General features: G+C 41.9%; 3 protein-coding genes and 1 long non-coding RNA gene across 4 annotated transcripts; 3 read left to right on the top strand and 1 right to left on the bottom strand.

Annotated features, from left to right (window-relative positions):
- Positions 1 to 3,853: 3,853 nt before the first annotated feature.
- On the bottom strand, positions 3,854 to 10,010 carry LOC109427468 (uncharacterized). The gene is made up of 3 exons (XM_062847072.1): positions 9,462 to 10,010; positions 7,469 to 8,720; positions 3,854 to 7,247 (listed from the first exon to the last, which is right to left on the bottom strand). The coding sequence occupies exons 1-3, from the start codon at positions 9,548 to 9,550 to the stop codon at positions 4,002 to 4,004; spliced, it is 4,587 nt and encodes a 1,528-aa protein (XP_062703056.1). The 5' UTR covers positions 9,551 to 10,010; the 3' UTR covers positions 3,854 to 4,001.
- A 766-nt stretch (positions 10,011 to 10,776) lies between these two features.
- Positions 10,777 to 15,967, top strand: LOC134287636 (uncharacterized). Its single transcript, XM_062849951.1, has 2 exons — positions 10,777 to 11,873; positions 11,934 to 15,967. The coding sequence occupies exons 1-2, from the start codon at positions 11,001 to 11,003 to the stop codon at positions 12,543 to 12,545; spliced, it is 1,485 nt and encodes a 494-aa protein (XP_062705935.1). The 5' UTR covers positions 10,777 to 11,000; the 3' UTR covers positions 12,546 to 15,967.
- A 1,371-nt stretch (positions 15,968 to 17,338) lies between these two features.
- LOC134287635 (uncharacterized) lies at positions 17,339 to 18,043 on the top strand. The gene is made up of 2 exons (XR_009997424.1): positions 17,339 to 17,636; positions 17,673 to 18,043. It is a non-coding gene; the product is annotated as an uncharacterized LOC134287635 (long non-coding RNA).
- A 3,188-nt stretch (positions 18,044 to 21,231) lies between these two features.
- LOC134287633 (uncharacterized) lies at positions 21,232 to 23,216 on the top strand. Its single transcript, XM_062849941.1, has 2 exons — positions 21,232 to 22,304; positions 22,372 to 23,216. Exons 1-2 carry the CDS (start codon positions 21,423 to 21,425, stop codon positions 22,942 to 22,944), a joined length of 1,455 nt encoding a protein of 484 aa, XP_062705925.1. The 5' UTR covers positions 21,232 to 21,422; the 3' UTR covers positions 22,945 to 23,216.
- Positions 23,217 to 23,869: the final 653 nt, after the last annotated feature.

Raw genomic sequence — 23,869 nt, 5'->3', positions numbered from 1 at the left:
CAATGCAAAAGTCGTCCATACATCGTTTCTTAATTGCACGCTTCTGAGCTGAGAAAATAGCAAGTGAGTGTAACTCTTTGAAAGTGAGTGTTCCCATCCCTGGCTTCAAGAACTAGCGCTTTCTTCAGGCGGTTGAGTGGCACTAACAGTGGAATTGAACTGCCTTTGGAAGCGGTCTCGAGTTTCATCGATAAAGAGCACGGGTTCAATATAGTATAGATCCAAAAGCCATTGTCGATGAGTTGTTTCGAATCGACGATAAAACACCTTTCGTTGCTTCCGTGCGAAGGTTCCATCTCGCTCATATTGCGCATTTCTCACCCCACTGGACCCCTTTCGCAGTTAGTATAAGTGCGGGGCCGTGAATAATACTGTGATTTTGCATCGAAAACGACACCGACTCGATTCGATGCAAAATCGCAGTTCTATTCACGATCCCGCACTTATACTAACTGCGCAAAGGGTCCAGTGGGGTGGGAAATGCGCAATATTTACGGATCCACTTGCAGTGCAATGGATTTTGACTTTCCGAATATTTTTGAAAGAGAAGCTCGACCCATTCCCAAGAAGTAAAAAGCGTAGAGGCAGTGATAGATTGTGTTGACACTCGCATGCCGGGGCTGAACATGGTTCAAAACTTCCTCGCGAACTATTATTGCTTAAAGAAACCTCAAAACTCGATCATTTGGTAACAAATTTGCTCGTTACTGGATTATGCGCAAAACAACGGCATTAGCCTGAATATACATAAACGTATAGGGTGACGATGGGTATTATCGGCAGGTTTGTTCACTTCGTCATGGAAGGTTTTTGTCGGCCAAATTTCTTGAAACGTTGTCATATAACTCAGCTTGGTTAGGAAGGATTTGAAGTCAACTCTGAGTTCAATAGCTTTCTAAAAAAAACCCCATGATGAAGAGAACAAAACTGCCGAATATTCACAATTTCCCCTACATATTGCGGAGATTCCACCTGTTTAGACTCCTGCGCGAAAATTAGTTGCGTGGATTTTATTGCGTGGGCCCACAGATATAAAACCAGACCACGTCCTGGTGAATATTTTACGCTGTGTTGTAAGGTACATATTTGTTGATAGTTTTGCATTGTAAACAAACATTTATAATGCACCTACGCTGAAAATGAACCTTATCATTGATTTGCGTCGGAATCTATGAATCTTCACAACGGGCAATACGTAAAAAAAATACAGATTGCTCAGCGCGGCGTTTCATCAGAGCGCGGCGGTTCCTTTTGACTGAGACAGGTAGCGTGGAATTTCGTGCAAATGCGCTAATAATATAAAATTATTAGAACAAAATAGTCTATTTTATGAGGCTTGTCAAACGACAGGCTACGCGCAAGCAAAACGTTGTTTTTCAAACTGGCCAAAACAAATATTAGATTTTTTTTATTGAAATTATTTTCAGACTCTCAACGAATCAATCGCAACGAAAAAAGTAGCTGATATATTATTGAGTTTTGTATCGATTATTCGACTGCTTTTGAGCCTTTTTTGCACAAATTTCTCATGTCTCCTATTTGTCGAGCTAGTACCTTTTCAGATTCCAGCAAAACAAACGAGCGAGAACTTCTGTCAGTTGACGCCGCTGCTGCGATCAGCTGTTCTGAAACGTCTCGTAAAATTGCTTTTTCCAATGCGGTACGTCTGTATCATTCTAACACCCATCAATATACAGTCGGGTCTCCTATCAAACGCTGCCATCCACTATGCGCCAACTGCTATTTTTCAGATGTCTTGCATCTAAACCAGCTCGTTTTTTAGGGCAGTCAATGCTTAGGGGCCGTTCATAAACCTCCATAACGCTCCACACAAATTTCAATTTTTTTGTAAGGACAAAAGTCTACGAGGGCGGAGGGAAGGGGGGTCTGAGATGCCAAAATTTTGGTCTACGTGGTTTATGAACAGTCCCTTACTTACTATAGCCTCATCACATACAAAAAATGAACTAAATTGGTTAAAGACTACCTTGAAAACGCAGTGGGCGTAAAGTGGGTGCCAGTGTCTAATAGGAGACACGACTGTATTGTGAAGATCTGCGCCACGACGAATTACTCGAGCTGACTATTATTTCGGATGCGATGGAACAAAACCTACGTGACAGGAATCGGATAATAAAGACCGAAACACACCGATCAAATTGACAACGATCGGATCGAGTTCTTCATTCAAATTAAGCTGACTAATACATTCGTTCGTGTAGTTCAATGGGGCACGTTCGGTGTAGTACTAGATTTGTAGTAATGAGCAGAATTTTAGTATGGTGAGAAGGTCAATTCTCCGTTTCTGCAATGAAATGGTGTAAAAAGCGTGGGTATTGTCGTACCGCTCCGTGGACATTAGCCTGTCCGATTTTCTTTTGGATGCCATCGCGAACACGTCCGGTAGTATCAAGAATAACCAACAGAATGATTAGGCTCGGCTTGCAACGAAGTCATATACCCCCCCTTCGTAACATTCCTCTCTCGATTCTGCCCTCCGAACACTAACACCTACCCTTCAAGCTCTCGTTCCCGCGCTCTATTTCTCTTTCGGGTTCGGCTCAATCATCCCACTCGGTGTTCTCTCATTCTCTCCCTCGTTCGCCAAAAACGAAGTAATACGTTAGTATCTACTTCGGCAATCATCTTCCGGGTCAGCGGGTCGTTTAGATTTTCGTGCAGTCTCAGTGTTTGTCATTTTTTCCATACACTCTTATTTTAATACCGTCTTTATTTCGCTTAAAGTTATGCTAAATAACTTCAAATCTTGAAACATATATTTTGATATTTTGAATACGACATTATGCTTTTAATTTACCATGGAAACCTATACCCAGCCAATATCTACTACAATATTCCTCTCCTGCACTCTTTTAATTATCTTTTCTTTTTAAATTTCATGTAAAAGCCTAGTTTGGTGTTTGAAAGGAATCGCTCAAGAAACTTCTTGACCGATTCCTGGCAGAAACTTTCCACGGTGACTGCCATTTGAACTGTCATTTCTTCGCAACTGCGTACTGTGATCGAAGAAAAACGGTTTCTTGGGCGATTCAGGCAAGGAATTTCCCATGCATCAAGATAGGCCGAAAAATTTCTTCTGAACTGCAAACAGCGCTAAATCCTTTGCAAATGCGATTAGAATCCATTTGAGCCGTTAGACTATTCATATTGGTCAAAACCCAGTTTTATAACTGTACATAGTTAGTCAACCAAAAAAACTTTTAGTCGGGCAGTATGTTTCCAACTTGATTTCCCACAACCGCATAGTGGTAATCACGTTCAAATGTATGCGTGTCTCTTTTGTAGATGTAGTTGTGAAACTTGGGGGAAAATATGTGCACTCTTACCCCGGTTGTTAGTTTTATCATTATTTAGCCGTTTTACCCAAATCAATTGGGTAATATTTCCATATGCAATCTGAATAGCCTTTAAATTGACGTGCATTTTTGTGTATGGAGAAATTCACGCTAGTATTCGTGTGTGGAAATGTCACTTATCTCTATACCCGCAACTGAACTTCGATGAGGTTGTCAAGACTGTCAATGCACTGCGCACGCACACAACCGCTTCCACTGGTCATACCTTTCACCCTCTTTGACAGTCTCGTTCTTTGACGTACGCCCCGAGTGTTTTCGTTCCCAGTGTAAATATAGTCCCTTTTACGAGTCGTTTTTGTGAATGAAATTTTGACAGGAAGTAGCTTCCTAACCCGTGAAGATCAATAACATTGTTGTCGTTTCGTATAATAGCTCAATGAGCCGTATTGAGAATCTTTGCTTCGAAGGTGTTTATTTCGACAATGTTTTTCCATTTTTGATTTTGTTCTATCTTCTAACAGATAATAACAGACCCTTGTGAGGATTCCCAGGTAAATAAGCTAAAAGGTATATATATAATAGTCTCCGACTCGATAATAAACAAGTGAGAAATTGTCCTTTAAAATAGTGTTTATTAATCCTTTACTTATTTCAGAAATTCAACCTCGACTCAGGATAGATCGTTTATTGGTAAATGCGGTAAATGAAATTGTTGTCGTATCTCGACGGTTTCTTCAGTTCCCTTCTAGAGCGAAGATTTCGATTAGATTGCTGCAAACTTACCTCTTCTGTATTCTCCACCGTATCGTTCTGAGAATGAGTTAGTGCTGAAGAAGAGCTTGGTCCCGGATGATCCTGAAGAGCATTTGGTGGAACTTCAATGTCTCCTACAGCGGGGGCCAGTTTTATGTCCTGCACGTTTCGGGTGTACTGAATGCCGTTTCCGCTCATCACCACCACTTTCGGACCTTGCATGGTGACTACTGTGTACCGTTCCGGAGCGAATGATGGATCCGTTTTTGATTTACGCTGTTGATGAAGAAGGACTACATCTCCAATGGTGATGCGTGACTCTTTCGCTCCTCTGACCTTGTCCGCATGTTTTTTGCTGCCCAGCTTTGCTTCGGAATCTCTTTCTCTGAGGTCAATGCGATCCAACTCCTTTCCGTCCGCCTCTTTCCAAAGGCTTGGGAAGTTACCCCGGAACTTCCATCCCACCATTAGTTCGAATGGTGTGGCTTTCAGTCTAGCATGGGGCACTAGAGTGTTGTGGTGATGTACGAACTGTTGTAGAGCATTCCGCCAATTTGTCCCGTCGATTCGAGAGGCTGCCAGTGCTTTCAGAATCCCTTGATTCTGCCGTTCAACTACACCGTTGGATTGCGGACTCAAGGGGATTGATTTCCTTACTTTGACGCCCTTCTCCTCCCAGAAACTGCAGAAGCTTGAACCTTGGAATGGCGGCCCATTGTCGCTTTGTAGGATCTTTGGGCATCCCCATGTTTTAAAAACCTCGCAAAGGGCCGCGTTGGTACTGTCCGCGTTGAGCTGATGCATTTCGATGACGTACAGATATCGTGAATAAGTGTCCACGACAACCAGGAATTTTTCCGACCCGAATCCCGTTGCTGTCAGGAAATCTATTTGGAGGATCTCCCACGGACCCTCCGGTAGTTCACGGGACGAAAGCGGGATTGGAGGATTCTTCCTGGCCAGCAACGCACAGGTTTCACATTGTTTGACAAAGCTTTCAGTGTCCTTTGCCATGCCCGGCCACCAGAAGAATTCCCGCATAATCCTCTTCATGGCGACTTCCCCCACGTGACCGCCGTGCGCCGAACTCAGGGCTTTTTCGCGTAATGATTTAGGAAGTATTATGGCGTTATCTTTGAAGATCAAGGAGCCGAGGTGACTCAAGTCCCTCTTTTGACACTCATAGCGCCGCAAGCTTTGTGGCCATTCGTCGAATCTCAAAGCCAAGCACAAGTTCTGCAACTCCTCGTCCGTCTCCGAATGTTTTTCAATTTCGTCCAACGTGATGTTCATACCTCCGTCCAAGGCATACAAGAGATGATTCTCGTGTTCCTCATCAAATGGTTCGGCATTTTGTGAATACTCAATCAACCGGGACAAGGCATCAGCGACGTTATCTTCACTAGCTATCCTTTCGATTGTGAAATCGTACGGTTGTAGTCTGAGTGACCATGCTTCGGCTCTCGAGATCGCTCGCTTACCTATCCTGTGTTGGCAGTTGTAGATGAACTCGTTAGCAGTCGCATCCGTCCTCACTATGAATTTTCGCCCCGTGAGGTAGAACGAAAAACGTTCCACACCCCAAACCACCGCTAGGGCCTCCCTGTGCGTTTGGGGATATTTTTGCTCGGTTAGTGTGAGGCTCTTCGAAGCGCATGCGATGATTCTAGGGACATTTGCGCTGTCAAACTGGACAAGGACGGATCCCAGACCAACTGGGGAGGCGTCTACATACAATTCCGTCCTATCGGTAGCACTGAAGTACCCTAGTGTCTTGATCCTGTTTAGGGCCTCCTGCTGCAGCCTGACAAATTCCGTTTCCTCGTTCTCTGTCCAATAAAACTTCTCGGCACCCGCCAACGTCCGCAAATGAGCTGTTTCCGTCGCACGGTGTACCAAGAATCGATCAACGAAGGTGATAAGGCCCAAGAAGCTTTTTACCTCTGAGCAATTCGCTGGTCGACGGAAGTCTCTGATAGCACTCATTTTCTCCTCTTCGATTTGCCAACCGTCCGGAGTTAATACAAAGCCCAAAAACGGAAGATTTTGGCTGCGAAAGACACACTTCGATTCATTGATTTCCACTCCGTGCTCTTTGAATCGCTCCATTACTGCCGCCAGGTTGGCGTCGTGTTCTTCCTTGGTTGCCCCAAATATCAAGACATCATCCAGATAGTTCTTAACACCCAAGCAGCCACCTAAGATTTTCCGCTGAAGAACTTCCTGGAAGATATCTGGGGCGTTGCAGAGTCCGAATGGCAATCTGACACAACGGAACATCCCGAACTCTGTCATGAAATTTGTCAGATGGCGACTGTCCTCGTGCAGTTCGACATGGAAAAAGGCGTGACTTAGATCAATGGTTGAGAACCATTTGGCCCCTTTTAAATCTGCCAAAATTTTTTCAAGTGTTGGCATCGCAAAGGGGGTACGAAGGATGTACTGATTTGGCCCCCGCAGATCTATTACCAACCGGAAATCCTCCTTTCCTTTTGGGACAACCAGCATGGACGAACAAAAGGAAGGGTCCATTTCGTCCGTTACCCTTTCGATAATGTCGGCAGCAACCAATTGCTGCAATCTTTCTTCAACGCGGGGTTTTACGGTGATCGGGATATTGAAAAATATGTTCCGACAAGGGGGTTTGGTCCTATCGTACTGTATGACAACGGGTGGGATGTTGAATTTCGGAAACGCTTTCTCGGAACTTATCGCAGCTATGTCAAAGCTTTGGAGCTGAGAATATCGCGAAAAGTCCGGAGTCACGGGCACCTGCAGACCCAGCAACAGCACACAGTATCGCGTCGCCGTTGGTCTACCCAGTAGTGATTGCTTTTCCTGAACGATAAAAAACTTTTCCAAGTGCACCGGCCGATCTTCTGATACGAACATGAAGGCTTCGAACGTTCCTATCACCGGAATGTTCCCAGGCATCGCATAAGCCTTGAGAGTTTGGTCGGCTCCGTATTGAATGTTGTATAAACCCTTCTTGCAGTTTCCGTCCCCGAGCATCATTTTGAACAGGTACTCAGTAAGAGTGTTAACCTGCGCCCCCGAGTCGATCAAGAAGTCGCAAGGAAATCCTGATACTAGAACCCTTATTATTCCATCATCTAGGGTATTCGTTACCTGCGCAATTTGAGAAACACTGTGGCTCTGCTCTTGGGATGTTGGTACCTGTTAAAGCAAACGGTCTGAACTTAGTAATTTCTTCAAAAATCCTACGTCTGTTCCCTTTTTTTTTGAAATATTGTTAGAAAGAATATTCATCGTTCATTTCAAAGTTCTTTATTGTAAATCGAAATCCTCACAGAATTCAGTTATTTTGGTAAGGAATGATAACTATTTTTTCTCTACATTATTTCAAGCTCAAAATGTAATTAAGTTTATTCACTTACAGAGTTCTGGATCGTCTGCTCTTCTGACTTGGTTTCGTCCTTCGTTGTCACGGCGGCAATCTCCGATGGCAATCGGTCTCGTCCTCCTGTTGTAGCCTGCTGCACCGATCTCTCGCGTACAAACGTTCGGCACGCTCGTTGTAGGTGTCCTTTTACACCACAGTTTCGACATACTTTGTCCGCAGCAAAGCAGTTCGCCGATTTATGGAACAGGCTATGGCATCTGAAACAACGCTCCGGGATCGAACCATTTGTTCCTCTCCAATAAGGCTGGTTCCGAGCCTGCGATATTCCACCTCGGTGTGCTAGCTGCGTGGCAGGTCTACCTCGGCTCGGGCCTGTCGGTCGTCCACTGTACCGCTGATCTCCCTCCGCAATCCGTGCTATCGTGGCCTGACTCTGACCGCCGTGCTTCTTGGTGAAATACTCTTCATTTAAGCGAATCGCTTCGATTTCGCGAACCTCATCGACGAGGTCGGCAAACGTGCCCTTTCGACTGAGCAGTTTGAGCGCAGCCGTGCGGATCTCTCTACTCTGCGCGTGCTCTGCTACGGTACCTACGACTTCCTCAAACTCCTTATCTGCACCGAACTCGCATAGTCTGGCCGTTGCGCCCACGCGCAGGACAAACGACAAATTGTTTTCCTCCGTTCCCTGCTCCATCAAAGCCAACTTCCTTCTTTGAAGCATGACGTCGGATCCTGAGGAGAAGTATGCTTTCAAACGGAACATAGCATTCTGGAATGGGTGTTCGTCTTGATCGGGGGCTTCGCTGGTCGATTTGGTGGTCTTGAAAATCTCCAACAGTTTCTGTCCAGCCTTCACCTTGAAGATTATGAACTGTGTGGCCTCATCCGTTATGCCCGCCAGTTTCATAGAATCCACCAACAAGTCTTTCCAAGCTTCAAAATCCGGCCGTCCGATTTCATCACCTCCAACCGATGATTTGCACTCCGGTACGGTTACAGATGAAACTGACATCTGATTGACCGATGACATGAAGCGTGAAAGCTCTGTACTAGTCTCCCGCTGCTGTGCAAGGCGGCGAGTGCTTGATGGTCCGACGTCGCCGTTGAATTCTTCACTGTTCACATCGCTTGATTTGCTTCGGGGTGCATTCAGTGTAGTCTGAAGCGATCTGATAGTTTCCTGTGCCTTGTTCCACTCCTCATTTAATAACGCGTTGCTTGCTTTAGCTGCTGCTAGTTCCTTAAGGGCTGACTCCAACTTCGTACTTTTCTTTTTCGATTTTCTAAAATAAAACAAAACAAAACCTTTATGTTTTTTTTTCAGTTTATCGCTTCGTTTGTTAGCCAATCGCATTATTCATTCCAATTTACAGATGCGGCTTTGGTCTCCCCCTTTATATATATTTTTTTTCTAGCTCCATTTTGTTTTTTTTGCCTTTTTGTTTCCTTTATTTTTTTTCACATATTCTCATTTTTTTCGTTCTTCTTTCTCAACCTTATTTTTTCCAACTCCATTTTTTTTGTCTTATGTTTTTTTTTTTTTGCTTTTCCGTTTCCTTCAAATACCTATATATTTTTTTTTGCAATAATTTTTTTTCACGCATTAATTTTTTTCGTTTGTTTTTACTCGACATTTTTTTTCAGCTCCGTTTCTTCTCTTTCTGCCTTTTCGTTTCCTTATTTTTTTCACATGATCATCATTTTTTTTTTTCATTTATTGCTGACAACTATTTCATTTCGTTGATTTTTTTTTCACTTCCCCGCCACGTGTTTTTTTTTTTTTTGCTGCTCAACCTTGCTCTACAATAAGCATTTCCACCTTCGTTACATTTCTTTTTTTTTGGATTTCCACGTGCTTCAATCGCCATTTTTCATTTCTTTCCGCAATTTCACGATCTCCGTCAACCGAACCACACATCGCATTTTATTCCCACTAAGTAGAAATCTTTTGCATTTTCTCGTGATAAAACAACCCCAGATTTTACTCAAATAAAATCAGTTCCCCCTTTTGAAGTAAAACTTACCGTGCCGGATCGTCTGGTCCACTACCGGCTGCACCATTGTCGTACCGCTCCGTGGACATTAGCCTGTCCGATTTTCTTTTGGATGCCATCGCGAACACGTCCGGTAGTATCAAGAATAACCAACAGAATGATTAGGCTCGGCTTGCAACGAAGTCATATACCCCCCCTTCGTAACATTCCTCTCTCGATTCTGCCCTCCGAACACTAACACCTACCCTTCAAGCTCTCGTTCCCGCGCTCTATTTCTCTTTCGGGTTCGGCTCAATCATCCCACTCGGTGTTCTCTCATTCTCTCCCTCGTTCGCCAAAAACGAAGTAATACGTTAGTATCTACTTCGGCAATCATCTTCCGGGTCAGCGGGTCGTTTAGATTTTCGTGCAGTCTCAGTGTTTGTCATTTTTTCCATACACTCTTATTTTAATACCGTCTTTATTTCGCTTAAAGTTATGCTAAATAACTTCAAATCTTGAAACATATATTTTGATATTTTGAATACGACATTATGCTTTTAATTTACCATGGAAACCTATACCCAGCCAATATCTACTACAGGTATAATGATAAGTTGAATAATTTGATGCTGTTTGAGCAAAACTTTGGATAACTATGTTGTTTATGTTGCAAGAAATGGAGAAAACAACAGCACTGTTGCCCAAAGTTTTGCTCAAACAGCATCAAATTAGGCAAGGAACCATAATACATACCCACGCTTTTTGCACCTTTTCATTGCAGAAACGGAGAATTGACCTTCTCACCATATACCGCATTTAGTCCACCACTGGACTGCGCACTGAGTCTACATGAGTGCGAAAACGTAAGTAAAACAGCGCGATTGCATCAAATCAAATTGATGTTTTCGGCGCACTAATTCTTCGATGTATGCTGAATAAGTGCTCTGAAGACTCCGAGTCCATTGGATGCAATCGCGCACTTTTTTTTGCGTTTTCGCACTTTTGAAAACTAGTGCGATAGTCCAGTGGTGAACTAAATGCGCTATACTAAAATTCAGCTCATTACTACAAATCTAGTACTGCGCCGATCTGTCCTATTGCGGCGAATGAGCATAGGGTGAATCATCTAAAAAATCCATATCAATATCAATGACTCAGCAATCAGCATGGTTTATACCCAGTAGGTTCGGGTAAACAAAAGGTCAATTTACGGGCCATCCTAATTTGGGAACTATCAATGTTTTGCCATGTATACGGCACTGCTAGCCTTTCCTGATGGTTTGTTTGCGGCCAACATAGATTGTGTTCCCCCATTCATAACGCAATTGTGATTAGTATCACACGCTGCTTGGGTCGAGAACAAGACGGCAGCTAACCCGGGTGATTTTTGAATCTTCTTTTCGCCATATTCTTATGAACACAACGGGAAGGCAACTTAGCTATAGTAATATTGAGGAGAGAGCAAGCATTTGTGCTCTTGAGCTCAACCGAAGCTGGTCGTTTTGAACCATTGATCAAGTAATGTGCCTAGGTAGAGGAAACTAAAGTGCATTCAATACAGTTCCTACGCTCGTGTACAATTTCGAGATGAGTAATAAAGTTTTTCCAAGTGAAGATCTTCCGGAGGAAGTGCTGGAGCACATATTCTCGTTTCTGCAGTTGTCGGACCGTAAATCGGCTTCACTAGTGTGTACAAAGTGGGAAAAGTTGACGTTTAGTCGTAGAATTTTGCGCAAAGTGGTGCTCAATATCCCAATAAATAATATAGATCGAATGTTCGATTTGCGCAAAACCAAACGCCGTTACAGAAATGTGTTCGTTATTTTGGATCGGCACGAGTTCCGTTTCCAAATGTTAATGATTACTTTGAACCTGTTCGCTGCATATGTGGAGAGTCTCCGGTGCGTGGGACATTTGAACACGAAGCAGCTGTGTATGCTATTGAGACGTTTACCAAATCTGCAGCAGTTGACAGTTGGGATTAACGTCGATGACGACGATGATGACGATGAAGATGACGATGACGATGAACCGCTTGAAGACTTCAGTTTGCAGATTGAAAGTCTAGATGCTCCCAACGTGACCCAGCTCGGAATCAGATTATCAGCACCAGCGGAAGCAAGAAATGTCCTGCCTGTTATGCGACGACTGGCTCCCCAGCTTAAGAACGTGAATTTGTATTCCACGGGTTATTTCATTCCTTTGGAACAGCTGCAGTTTCCAAAGGCCGAAGTGCTAAATATTGGCGGAAACCTGTGTAATACGGAAAACGATTGGGTTCTACGGACATTCTTCGCAGGATTTAAGCTTTTGAAGGAAGTGAGACTCGATTCCAACATCCAAGAGATAGCGTTGGATGTGATAACAAGTGCGTGCCCAGCAATCGAATTACTCAAATTCGATGGTCCCCGCTTCAATCCGATTCCATTTCATTTGTTGGGGCGCCTAAAATATTTAAAGGTAAGTTCAACTATTGCAAGATATTTTAACTTTGTTGCCTACTAATGCCTTTTTTTGCAGACGTTAGGCCTCGGAGAAGTCAATGATGATCCAGATATTAGCTTACAATGCAGCCCATTGGAAAGCGTGGAAAACCTTAGTCTGGACCTTTCCGAATGTGAAGAGAGTTCGATTGGACGACTACGATATCTGCTACCGAACATAATTGCCATGGATGTAACACTGAGAGACGATTGGAACATCGAAAAGGGACTTGGACACGTCTGCCAAAGCTTCCAAGGACTCAAACGTTTGGAAATTTCCGACAATTCCACTTGGATTCCAAAGTCTAGCATCAGCCTTCTTGCGGTGGAGCACCTGGATCAACTGGAAGAACTTACTTTTAAGAATATTCGTACACAAATAGTTGATATACCACCAAACCCTCACCTTAAGCGATTAGTGTTGAAATCTCATTGCTGGTTGTTCAACGAGGATATGCTAGAGTTGGCAAGGCAGTATCCAAACCTGCGATACTTTGAGCACGAACCGAACACAATACAGGGGATTGCTGCTTTTAAATCGCAACTGGTGAACTGTGCGGTACACTGTAGACCACACGCCACGAATATTATTTCAAGACATGATCGCGATTTTTTGGAAAACCTTAATCATCGTACACCACTGATATAACATGTTGGCTTCGCTAAGATATTGCAATGAGCTCAGTAAACTAGTGTAATTGCCCGTGTAGCTAAAGGATTTTATTTTTTTTCCTTCTATAGGAGGGAAAATCAGCTCAACAGACACCCTTACAGGAAGGTTAGGGTAGTGTGGGGTTAAGGCCGTCTTCTACAATAATAGTTAAAGCCAGGACTACTCTCTCCTCGACCCACTTAAACACATTCCTATGGTCGCCAAACCCTTCGTCCCTCCGGAACCACCAAGAAGGCATTGCTTCAGAGAGGGGCTAGTGCGCATCGCAGCCTCAAGGTTAGCTGCGTAGCCTGCAGCAACGAACATCGATGACTCGCTTTGGAGAGTCCATCACGGTAGCATGCTGGCGCTTTCAGTTTTCCGAGTGGTCCTCACCACTCCCTTTGTCCTCGGAAGGCGAGCAGGGTCATCCCCGCCCGCGCCCAACTGCTTCCCAACCGCGGGCTAGGATCCAACCCAGTAGACCAACGCCACGACAGCACCGCTGTCGAGACTTCCTCGCCGCGGCCACTTAATCGCTGTAAGGGTCGATCTCGACCGCAAGGCACCGGGATGACCTACGAATCGCCGGACATTCCCAGAAGAATTCTCATTGAATTTCCAGAGAAATTCTCTTGGAATTCCCGAAGACATTCCATTAAAACTCCAAGAAAAATTCCCTTGAAAGTTCCAGAAGAATTTTCTTCTAATTTCCAGCGGAATCCTCTTGGATTTCATAGAGGAATTCCCCTGGAATTTCTAAACAAACTCCCTTGGAATTTCCAGGAAAAAAACCCGCTGGTGAGGGATTTTCTTGAAATTTCCAGGGAAATTCACTTGGAATTTCCAGAGAAATTCACTTGGAATTTCCAGAGAAATTTCCTTGTAATTTCTAGAGAAAATCCCATGTTATTTCCAGAGAGATTCTTTTGGAGTTTCCAGAGAAATTCTCTTGGAATTTCCAGAGAAATTCCCATGGAATTTCCAGAGAAAATCCAATGGAATTTGCAAGAAATTCACAGGACAATTCCAAGAAACTGCCATGGAATTTTCAAATAAATTTCCATTGAATTTCCTGACAAATCTCTTGTAATTTCCAGAGAAATTCGTGGAATTTCCAAAGAAATTCCCTTGGAATATCCAAAGAAATTCCCGTAGAATTTCCAAAGAAATTCCCGTTGAATTTCCAAAGAAATTCCCATAGAATTTCCAAAGAAAATCCGTTGAAATTTCCAGAAAAATCCCGCTGGCGAGAAATTTCCTTGGAATTTCCAAAGAAATTCCTTTGGAATTTTCAGAGAAATTCCTCTGAGTATTCCTTTGGAAATTTAAAAAAATCCTCTGGAAATATCAAGGGAATTCTTCTAGGAGTTTCAAAAGAATTTCTCTGGCAATTCTAAGAGAACTCCTCTGGAAATACATCGGGAATGTCTCTGGGAATTTAAAGGGAATTCCTGTGGGAGCTTCAGAGAAATTGTCTGGAAATACCGAGAGAATTCATCTAGAAATTACAAGAGAATTCCTGTGGAAATTCCAAGCGAATTTCTATGGAAATCTCAAGCGAATTCCTCTGGAAATTCCAAGCGAAATTTCAAGAAAATCTCTGGAGAAATTTCTAAATAAATGGCTAAAGAAATTTCTGAAGGAATCTCTGAACGAATTTTTGAAAGAATCCCGTGAATAACTCATGGATATTTTTTTTTGAAAAAAGGAGGAATTTCAGAAGTAAACCATGCAATATACTTTGGGAGAATGCTTAATGGAATTTGAAGAATAGGAGGAATTTAGGAACAAATCCCTGAAGAAATTTTCTGAATGAATCCATGGAACATACGTATTTTCAGAAATTTTACGAAATACTCTTCCTGCAAGCATTTACAGGGGATAGACAAAATGATCGGGAAAGGCAAAATTTTCTCAAAATTTTCTCAAAAAATGTTCAACTAGCTGAAACTTTTCGAAAAGTGCATAAAATATTCTCACATTTTTACTGTAAGTTCATCAACTAGTTGTGTATCAGTGGTCCAAATTTGGGAAAGATCGGGCGATTCTCCATGAAGTAATAAAGATTCTTGTAAAAGCTAAAATTATGCTATAGCCATTTTTGAGCTGTTGTATCTCCGGATTCAATGAACCGAATGCAATGAAATTTTGGCCATTTATGACTCTTATAATGAGCTATGAAAAACCTTTGACTTAACTTGAAATTCTCAACACGGAAGAAAATTATAACGATTTTATTATTTTTCTAATAAAACACCAAATTATCCAAAACTTCACCATCGTTTCTAAATTCAAGATGCAAATTATAGTTCATTTAATTTCCCTCTAATTGACTCATATATTAATGTGTTTTGAAGTAAAGTAACAACATAGCCACCAACAAATTGAAAAAGTAATTGAATACATATTAAAAATTCACCAATTTGCTAAACAATCGTGAAAAATAAAAATAAAAACGCTATAACTTTTTCTATTGATAAAAATTTCAAGTGAAGTCAAATGTTTTCCAGAGGTCATTATATAAGTCGTGAATGGTCAAAATTCCATTGCATTCCATTGGTTCATTGAATCCGAAGATATATCAGCTCAAAGTTGGCTATCGGATAATTTTACCTTTTCCAAGAATCTTTATAACTTTGTGGAAAACAGTCCGATCTTTCCCAAATTTGTACCACTAATACACAACTAGTAGATGAACTTACAGTAAAAATTTGAGATAATTCGATGCACTTTTTGAAAAGTTACAGCTAGTTGAACATTTTTTGAAAAGTTAAAATTGTGTCTATCCCCTGTACCATTAAATTTTTGATATTTCACCATGGCATGTTTCTTCAGAATTATGTATACTCATGGTTTTAGGGCCTACAACTCCGTTAAACAGCTGCCATCTTGAATTTGGAGCTGCCATATTGGATTTTAGGCCGCCATTCTGGATATTCTGGCCGTCATTTTTGGACTCCGTACATCTTTCCTAAACCAAATATACCCATTTTGCATGGCGTTAAGGTCTCAAACTCTATTAAACAGCCACCATCTTGAATATTGAGCCGCCATCTTGGAATTCAGATCGCCATCTTGGATATTCTGATTGCCATTTGGTCGGCGTTCAGTCAGAGTGGACCACGCGATTTTTTGGGCAGGTAAAGATAAGCGGAGCAATTCAATAACTTTGAACTTTTCACTGCTTTATTTCGTGAGAGAGTAATAGTTTTTCAAAAAATAAACCGCTTGATTTGATATCCCATGCCTTTGCAGGACGTTTTCCCAAAATCATTGAATAACAGATGATCCATTCTGACTTAACGCCGACCATTTGTGAACTCCTGACATCTTCCCCATGATGATGATGTAACAGGGCTTGTTAGGGGAATATCTGTAAGTAAAAAGAAAATCGTGTTAAGTACTGTTCCTTTGAAATCCACTAAGAATATGCATCCTTTGACAGATACGTATTCGGACCTCAACTGTAAGGTCGTCTTCAGTGTCTTGTCCTTGACTTGAGTCGAGCCAAGTACAACACACTGAAGACGACCTTACAGTTGAGGTCGAAATACGTATCTGCCAAAGGATGCAAATTCTTAGTGGAATTCAAAGGAACAGTACTTAACACGATTTTCTTTTTATTTATCTTCCCCATGTCAAATACACTAAGGTCTTTTTTTACACGGGGGATACGTCCCGTGTAAAAAAACCGTGTAAAAAAAACCGTGTTAATTCGCGAAACCGTGTAAAAAAACCGTGTTAATTTGAGAAACCGTGTAAAAAAAAACCGTGCTAATTCGGGAATCCGTGTAAAAAAACTGAGGGAAATCTAAAAATATTTGAAATGCCCTCACCTTCAGATATTCGAGGTTTGTTTTAGAGAATTAATAAGGAAAGGAGGGGAGGGGGGTAGTGGGTTGAATCTAGGGGTTAGTGGGGAAGGGGACAAGGGATGGGTTATGGGGAGCAGAGTGCATACTGTTTCAAAGGAAGATCGCAAAGGATATTTTGGGGTGTTAAGGACTGTCAAGAGAAATGAAGAATCAAGGAGACTGTCAACATCCTACAGGTCCACGAAGCATGGTGGTGTAGAAAAAGATGTTCCAGGACACCCAGGAACTTTCGCGAGTGAAGGCTTTAATATCTACGAGCGTAATCGATTGATTGTTGTTACATCACTGATACTGTTCAACATCCCACAGGTCTACGGAGCGTTGTTCTGTAAATAAATAATTTTCAAACTTGACCTCCAATTTTGATCTCCAAGAACTTCCGCGAGTAAAGGCCACAAGAACTACAAACATAGCCAATGGTTTCTTGCTACATTACCGATACGTTGTAACAGGGCCCATATAGCCGAGGCGGTAAACGCACGGGTATTCAGCATGACCATGCTGAGGGTGACGGGTTCGATTCCCGGTCGGTCCAGGATCTTTTCGTAAGGGAAATTTCCTTGACTTCCTTGGGCATAGAGTATCTTCGTGCCTGCCACACGATATACACATGCAAAATGGTCATTGGCAGAGGAAGCTCTCAGTTAATAACTGTGGAAGTGCTCATAGAACACTAAGCTGAGAAGCAGGCTTTGTCCCAATGAGGACGTTACGCCAAGAAGAGAGAGAGAGAGAGAGACGTTGTAACATCACAAAGGTCCATTGAGCATTGTACTGAAGAGTATTCATTTCTAAAGATATGCTAGGTCTTCCATGAACTTCCGCGAGTTAAGGCCTTAAGATCTACAAGCGGAATCAATGGATTGTTGTTACATTTCTAATACGTTGTAGCATGCTACAGATCAATGAACATTTTTTCTGTAAGAAACTAATTTCCACAGATGTTGTAGGTCCTCCAAGAACTTCCATGAGTAAAGACCTGAACATCTACCAGCGTTATCAATGGTTTGTTGCAACACTACTGATACAGTGTAGCGTCCTACAGGTCCAGGGAGCATAGTTCTGTAGAGAAATAATTTTCAAAGATGATCTAGGACCTCCTAGAACTTCCACAAGTAAAGGCCTTAAAATTTATAAGCGCAATCAATGGAAGTTCCCAAGAACTTCCGTGAGTATAGACCTGAAGATCTACAAGCGTTATCAATGGTTTGTTGTCACATTACTGATACAGTATAGCGTCCTAAAGGTCCAGGGAACATAGTTCTGTTGAGAAATAATTGCCGAACATCTTCTAGGTACTCCAAGAACTTCCATGAGTAAAAGCCTGAAGATCCACAAGCATAATCAATGGATTGTTGTTACACTACTTTTTTTATCTGGTTCATTTATTTGGGGCTCAATCGCGTAGAACGCTTTACGGAGCCGAGGATCTTTCTTTGTACTTAATAGCAGTGTTGAAAAATTCATTTCGTCATATCTAAATTCAATCACCTACAGCTCATTTTAGAAACTGAACCTGAGAATATGGTATATGAAAAACTTGTGCAGCTAGACCAGTTCTGCAAGAAAGTCACGGAAAAACTGCTATTTTTCGAATATTTAAGGTAAATGTCACGGACTACCTTCGAAAAAACCAAATGATATTCACGGTGAATATCATTTGGCATTTTTCGAAGGTAGTCCGTGGCATTTACCTTAAATATTCGAAAAATAGCAGTTTTTCCGTGACTTTCTAACAGAATTGATCTAGCCGCACAAGTTTTTCATATACCATATTCTCAGGTTCAGTTTCTAAAATAAGCTGTTGGCGGTTGAATTTAGATATGATGAAATGAATTTTTCAGCACTGCTTAATAGTATACATTATACAGAGTAATAACTTTTTAATGATATCTGTTAGTGATGGGTGGAAGCCAGGGTACTCGCGGCAGCTCGAGGATAGAAGGTCACATTTTGAGGGATGGACAGGGTAAGGATTGGGCGAAAGGTTTCACTGCAGCTCATCCGGGGGTGAATCGCATCTTGCTAGCGTGTTCGGTGCCTTGTTGTTACACTACTTATACGGTGCAAGATCATAAAAGAGCTGAAGAGAACAAATCTCCAAAGATATTCCAAGTCCTCCAAGAACTTCCGCGAGTAGAAGCCTTAAGATCTACAAGGGTAATATGTGGATTTTTATTATATTATTGATGCTGTGCAAGATCCTACAGGTCCATGGAGAATTGTTGTGTAATGAACTAATTTCCAAAGATATTCTATGTTTCCCAAGAACTTTCGTGACAAAAACCCTTAGGATCTCTAAGCGAAATCAATGAATTGTTGTTTCATTACTGATGCGATGCAACATCCTTGAGGTTTACCACCATATTAAAAATATAGAAAAAAAATCCATCAATTACGCTTGTAGATATTAAATTCTGCACTCGTGGAAATTCTAGATGACCTAGAATATCTTTGGAAAAAAGTTCTCTACAGAACCATGCTCCATGGACTTGTGGGATGTTGTACCGCATCAGTAATATTACAATAACCTATTGATTATGCTTGCTTCTGATCTTAAGACCTTATCTCGCGGAAGTTCTTGGATGACCTAGAACATCTTTGCAAATGACATCTCCGTGTTCAATAAATCTGTATGACTTTACACCGTATCAGTAATGTAACAACAATTGATTGAATACGCTAGAAGATCTTCAGGCATATACTCGCGGAAGTTCTTGGAGGTCCTGAATATCTTGGAAAAGTACGCCTCTACAGAACTATGCACTGAAGACCTGTAGGATTTTACATCATATCAGTAATGTAACTACTGTAGGTAGGTAGAGTATCTTTAAACTGTTAACTGTAACTGTAGGTCCTAGAGTATCTTTAAAAACTACGACTCTACAATACTATGCTCTAAGGACCTTTAGGATATTGCACCGCATAAGTAATGTGACTACAATTCATCCATTACGCTTATAGATCTTAAGGCCTTTATTCGCGGAAGTTCTTGGATATCCAAGAATTTCTTTGAAAACAACTTCTCTTCAGATCTATGCTTCATGGACTTGTAGGATGTTACACCGTATCAATAATATAGAAACAATTAATTGATTACGCTCGTAGATTTTCAGGCCTGTACTCTCAGAAGTTATTGGAGATCTTAGAATATCTTTGAAAACTACGTCTCTACAGAACTATGCTGTAAGGACCTGTAGGATGTTGCACCGTATCAGTAATGTGACAACAATCCATCGATTACGCTTGTAGATCGTAAGACCTACAAGCGTAAGACCAGTTCGCGGAAGTTTGTGGATGTCTTAAAATATCCTTTAAATAACTTAACTTCAGAACTATGCTTCTTTGACCTGCACGATGTTACACTGCATCAGTAATATAGCAACAATTAATTTATTACGCTCGTAGATTTTCAGGCCTGTACTAGCGGAAGTTCTTGGAGGTCCTAGAATATCTTGGAAACGTAAGTCACTACAGAACTATGCTCTAAGGACCTGTAGGATGTTGCACCGTATCAGTAATGTAACTACAATCCATCGATTACGCTTGTAGATCTTAAGGCCACTACTCGCAGAAGATCTTGGTTTCCCTAGAATATCCTTGAAAATAACTTCTCTTCAGAACTATGCTCCATGGACCTGTAGGACGCTGAACCATACTCCAGAAATCACCTTTCGGAAACCCCCCATTTAACCCCCCCCCCCCCTAGCCCCCATATATTAACCCCCATCCCCCCCTTCAAGAAACAGACCCCCCCCACACATCCCTTTCCTGCATACCTCTTACATCATCATCCGCCTTCACCTCATACCACTTTTCAACTCCTTTGCAACCCTTTCCCATAAATCCCATTTCTTCCTTTTAGTAAGAGTTCCCTTCTAGACACTTAGCGCGAGAAAGTTGAAAAAACCGTGTTAATTCGCGAAACCGTGTAAAAAAATCGTGTTAATTCACGAAACCGTGTAAAAAAAGCCATGTAAAAAAACCGTGTAAAAAAAGACCTTAGTGTATACTCATGTTACATGGTTTTAGGGCCTAAAACTCTTTTCAACAGCCGCCATCTTGAATTTGGAGTCACCATCTTGAATATTAGGTTGCCATCTTAAATTTTGGGCCGACAGCGTGGAATTTCCGGTCTTCAGTGATGATTTCCGTACAGAATTTGTCAAGTATGCTAAAGGTTACACAAATCGCCGCAGTTTCATGTGTCGCATGGTGGGGATTGGTTCAGTTTTATATACGGTCAGTTCTACCGGCGGTGCTGAAATGGATTCCGGATCACTGAAATGGCCATAACTCTGGGATGCCTTGACCGATCCGGACCATTTTTAATATCAAACAATGCGGTAAAATTCCGGTTCGATTCGAGCTGTAATCCTAAAAATCGGTCAATGGGAAATGACTTAAAAATGAAAGAACTTATTTTGCACACAGACATACATACACACATACAGACATCATATCAAATCATCGAACTGAGTCCATTGGTATATGCGACTTGATTCTCTGAGCCGAAAAATCGTTTTTTGAGTGAACATATAGCCTTTCCAGTACACTTAGTGTACGAGAAAGGCAAAAAGTTTAGATCATTAGTTCCACGGGTTTCCCGAGGTCTCAGAGGGTGCATCAGAGGAACTCAAAGGGTTGTAAAAGACTTCCAGGGGGTCTCCAATGCGAAGCTTCAGCATCCTTCTAATGCCCATCAATATATCAATTACTCATGCTGATTGCTACCCAGTAGGTTTAGGTAAACAAAATATCAAATTTCGGCCCACTCTGCTTTGCAAGCTATACTAATGTATTCGGCATGTAGATGCATGTACATAATGTGAAGGCATCTTAGCTAGGTATAGAAACATTGAGGAGAAAGCAAGCATTTGTGCACCTGAGCTTTACTGAAACTGTTCATTTTGGGGCCATTGATCGAGCAATGTGCCTAGGTAGAGGAAACTAAGCTGCATTCGGTACAGTTCCTACACTCGTGTACAATTCCAGGATGAGCAACGAACTTTTCCCAATCGACGATCTTCCGGAGGAGGTGGTGGAGCACATATTTTCATTTCTTCCGGTGCCGGACCGTAAGTCGGCTTCGCTAGTGTGTACAAAGTGGGAAAAGTTGGCGTTCTGTCATCGACTGTTGCGCAATGTGACGCTTAAGGTTCAATTGAGGTTGAAATGCCACGTTCTTCGCAAAAGCAACCGTCGTTATAGAAATTTGACAATCGACAGCTTGGATAGGTTGGTAGGCAGCGAGTTCGAAAATTTGCTGGAGATTCTGGATCGGTTTGCAGATGTGGAGTGTTTCGTCTATCTGGGAAATTTGGAATCAAAGCATCTATGTATGGTGTTGAACCGTTTGCCAAAACTGCAGCAGATGATGGTTGGGAGGATGATCAGGGAGTGGTGCCCTGCAAATGGATGCCGAATTTCGGAGCAGCTTCAAGCTACGGGAACGTTGAACAATGTATTGCAGACCGAACGTCTGGTTGTTCCCAACTTGACCCAACTCAGCATCAGTTTTACAAATTCAGATGATGGAATGGATACCTTTCCAATTTTGCTTCGGCTAGCTCCACAGCTTAAGAACGTGGATTTGTATTCGACAGATTATTGCATTCCTTTGGAACAGCTACAGTTTCCAAAAGCCGAAGTGCTGAAAATTGGCGGAAACCTATGCAATACAGATAACGACTGCAATCTACTAACATTCTTCACTGGATTTAAGCTGCTGAAGGAAGTCACACTAGAGTCCACCGTCAAAGAAATAGCACTGGATGTGCTTACTGAGGCTTGCCCAGAAATCGAAATATTTAAATTCGAGGTTTTCTCCTATGATCCGGCTCCATTTCATTTGCTGGGCCGCCTAAAATGCTTAAAGGTAAGTTGAACTGTTGGTATATTTGTTTTAGTTTTCATATTAACTAATAATTGCATTTTTTTCTCAGACATTAGGCCTCGGAAAATTCTATAAAAATCCAGTAACCAGTTCAAAATGCAACCCATTGGTAAGCGTGAAAACCCTGAGCCTGGAGCTTTCTAAATGTGGTGAGAGTTCCTTCGAACGCCTACGGCATCTACTACCGAACGTGACGGCCATGGATGTAACACTGAAAGACGACTGGAACATCGGGAGGGCACTAGGACACATCTGCCGTAACTTTCGAGGACTTCACCGTCTGGAAATTTCCGATCGTTCGACTCGGGGCCTAACCTTCTGGAGCAGTCTTCTTGCCTTGCAGCAACTAGATCAACTGGAAGAACTTATCCTTAGGGATGTTCGTACACTTATGGCTTATGTGCCACCGAATCCGCTACTTAAGCGGTTTGTGACGATCTTTCCCTACTGGTTGTTCGACAAGGATTCGTTGGAGTTGGCAAGGCAATATCCAAACTTACGATATCTTGATCTAGGACCCATCAGACGAGTGACGTCTTCCGGAATTGCTGCTTTCAAAGCGCAACTGGTGGACTGTGCTGTGCACGGTACCCCGTTTGACGCGGAGTTCAATAGTGATTAAACGTATAATCCTGATATGGTAGACTTTCCTCAACATATGCTATTATAATAACCGAATAAGGAAAACCCTCAATCGAGACGAAACAAGATGCATTTCTTAATTTTTTGGGTTGAATTTTTTATTGAATTATAGAGCAATATTTTCGAAATCGGTTTCCATTCACGGATGAAAGATCAAGGTATCTCCTATTTTTTTTCGGATCGAAAATGTTTCTCAGTTGTAAAATGAAATTTCAAAAAAATATGGTTCCTGGAAAACTGATAACTATTGTAAAGGACTCCTTAAGAAGTGGGTATAACCCTGTATAACCCAATAAACTTTCTGAACATTACACTAATACACCAACAGATATTTACGCTATATACTGCCGTTATACGCATAATTGTCCCATGTTATATGGGATTCCCATATAACATGGGACAATCGGGCGTAGAACGGCAGTATACTCTTTGTATAATATATCAAAAGTTAGTCTATATCAAGCCACCGGAGAATCGTGTTTGTAGAAGCTGTCCGGAGCTCGATTGTTCATCACAATCGATTTATACAGCGGCTACTATCAAATCCTGCTAGATACGGAAAGCCAGTATTACACGGCGTTTTCTACCACCGATGGCCATTACAGATTTCTACGGATGCCGTTTGCTCTAGCAAATGGTTGTGCAGTTTTCCAACGGGCCATGAACAAAGTGGTGCAAGTACTAAAGAAGAAGAAAATTGTGGTAGTCGCGTATATTGATGAGCTGATCATTTCTAGTGAAAATGAAGAAGATCTGCTAGTGAAGTTCGAAGAGCTGTTGACGAAGGCTTTACCATCAATTTGAGCAAAAGTTATTTTTTCCAAACAATCGGTATGCTTCCTGGGATTTGAAGTCCGAAGCTGTCTACCACAGTTACGAGCTAGAATTATTGGCTGTGGTTGCGA

The sequence above is a fragment of the Aedes albopictus genome, chromosome 1, assembly GCF_035046485.1.
Source record: "Aedes albopictus strain Foshan chromosome 1, AalbF5, whole genome shotgun sequence".
NCBI lineage: Eukaryota > Metazoa > Arthropoda > Insecta > Diptera > Culicidae > Aedes > Aedes albopictus.
Note: the sequence above shows the minus strand (reverse complement) of the source record. Positions and strands in the feature narration are given on the sequence as shown.